General features: G+C 48.1%; 1 protein-coding gene across 1 annotated transcript; it reads right to left on the bottom strand.

The window, feature by feature from the left end:
• Nucleotides 1-933: 933 nt before the first annotated feature.
• On the bottom strand, nucleotides 934-1,848 carry F5147DRAFT_661346 (uncharacterized protein; the record flags this gene model as incomplete). Its single annotated transcript, XM_041434707.1, has 4 exons — nucleotides 934-1,028; nucleotides 1,108-1,143; nucleotides 1,234-1,393; nucleotides 1,441-1,848. The coding sequence occupies 4 exons, from the start codon at nucleotides 1,846-1,848 to the stop codon at nucleotides 934-936; spliced, it is 699 nt and encodes a 232-aa protein (XP_041284123.1).
• Nucleotides 1,849-2,427: the final 579 nt, after the last annotated feature.

Here is a 2,427-nt window from a genome sequence, read left to right as displayed (position 1 = left end):
CGAGATCTTTCTTTGCGTCGACAGTCCTGTAATCACACAACGCCAATGGATGGTCGACTGCGGGGTGAGAAATGGGTCGCCAAAGGTTGATGATCTGGAAACGCTTTTTGACCAGCTTCTCCGCTTCGCCGACAGGCAAATGACGATGCACACGAGCGGTAGCCGACTCAGGAGTTTGGTCTACATGAACTTGATTAACAGGCTGTCGCTTTGTTTCGTCCGATTCCACGTCTCCAGGGCGGTGGCGTCTAACCGCTAAGATGCAACAAAAGTCAGATAATCGAGTATGATGCGCCCGTTTCACACGTACTGTGGTCAAAAAGGACGACTTTGCTTGCCCCCGTGATGTCCTTGAGAAGTTCAATGCTCTCTGGATAGTATTCTCCTCTGATCTCTTCGTCATTGATAAAGGCACTGTGTTTGGAGGGCTTCGTGACGTATTGAAAGCCTGCAGTATCCAAGGTGTAGTCACTTTCTTTGCCCCTGACGTTCTCAATCTCGACGGTATGCACCTCTTGCTCCCAATTACGCGCACGCTGGCCTGTCGCCGGATCAGCATTTATAGTGGTGAATGGGCGGGACCCGTCAGGGGGCGGAGTAAAGTACACGAGTTCTGCAGAGACTGTAGGCATTGTTAGCCAGAAAAATGGGTTTTCATTTGATTAATTTTTCCTCTTTTATGTTTCTATTCCACGATGACGTGCCAGGCTGACAAACGCAAGGATTGCAATTGCAATGGATAGGGGAAGAACAGTCGACCATTTGACCACAATTGCATGATAACTCGTCACGAAGACTCTGGAACGTGACTAGACCTAGGTGTCTGTGCTTGCTCTTTCTTTCGTGACGGGGGATTCGATTCCACAGGGACGATGGCTCTTGCCGCAGCTCTCCCAGACTCCAGAGTGGCATTTGTTCGTAGTCTTTACCGACTCAGATGACTGGTGGCAATGCCCCGAGTCGTCCGGCCACTGTCGACTGTCGCTCACTTCGTTTTCCCGTTGGAAGTTGACCACCGATCACTCTATCTGGATCATAAGCACCAATATGAGGAATAGGGCTCCGTGAAAAACTACCCACGGAGTTAACGACGAGTTTTTAACTCACCCCCACCCTCGAGGGGTTTTTGACACGAGTTAAAAACTAGTTTTTGACCAGTTTTTGACAGACTCAAAAAATGCGTTTTTTCAGGTCATTTTGACATTTTTTCGCTACGGTAATGCAAATGCCCACTGTACAGGCCCTCCCGGAGGCGTTGGAACTGTGCTATCCTGTAGTTGAGGTGTCCTGCTTGCCCCTTCCACCGGCTTCTCTGATAGTAAGTCCCGGCATCAATATCGAGTGCCTCGGAGTCACCTTTGGCATTTTCGGTGTTGGTAGTAGAACTCGGAACCTCATATGATGTGTCAGTGAATATTATTTTATATATGTATTCCTCACTGCTTGCTTTGCACACTCATTGTGATAAATGGTGGTCCGCCACAGATCATGAACCCATTTTCGAAGCAGCACGGAATCAGGAAACTCGTTGAGGGCAGCCGTTAGGACATCAACGACTGCAACAAGACCTGGCCCACGCTCTTGAAACTCGAACGGACACGGTGCTGACTCATCCTTCCGGCCTCTGGGTGCAAATGTGACCTCGAGCACATTATTCAGTGCGGCTTCGTACTGCATAGAGTTCGACCCTCTCTGGATCTGGAGCATAGTGCTCAAAATTATATTTGGAGTTTCCGAGGGGGATACTATGTGAAGTTGTGCTAGTGCCTTTCGGAGGTGGCTCCACTGTGCGTTATTGCGCCCAATGTCCTCGAGAAGCTCATCAAGGTAAATTTTTGTTGCAATCATTGAGCCGATTCAGCCGAACGCTCAATTGGACGGTAGTTGACAGATCGTCGGTCATATCTTAACGACTTTTCGGTGATTTCGGATGTTCGGATGGAGAATTCGATAGGCTATGTTCCCGAGATCATATACATATATATTTTAGTTTTTGACACCCCAATATCAACCCCGAGTTATCGACTCGTTAAAAAACACGTTAAAAACCTGTCAAAAACTCCAACGCACGGAGCCCTAATGAGGAAGGCGTAGACCTTGGACAACTTTGAAATAGGTCACGTGCCTCCAGCGTGTGGCCGGGGAAGCTTCATAATTGTAATTGGGCAGCCTCGTCATTATAGGCAGCTTCGTCAAATATCGGCTGTTTTTTGAACTCCGCTGGCCTCCATACACGTGACGTGGAAGGTGACAACCACTACTGCGCAATTGCCAATGAGACATCTTCTGGAAATTGATACTCATTCTTGTCTGATAGTACGTGGTACCTACAACCTTGATGCACTTGGTTAAAATATCGTGGTCACCTGCCAGCACAGCACCTCTTAAATTCTAGTCTTCATCTGACAATCACAACGACATCAAGTT

This window comes from Suillus discolor, assembly GCF_016758755.1.
Source record: "Suillus discolor strain FC423 chromosome Unknown F5147scaffold_558, whole genome shotgun sequence".
In the NCBI taxonomy this organism is placed as follows: Eukaryota; Fungi; Basidiomycota; class Agaricomycetes; order Boletales; family Suillaceae; genus Suillus; species Suillus discolor.
This window is presented reverse-complemented; position numbering and strand designations above follow the sequence as displayed.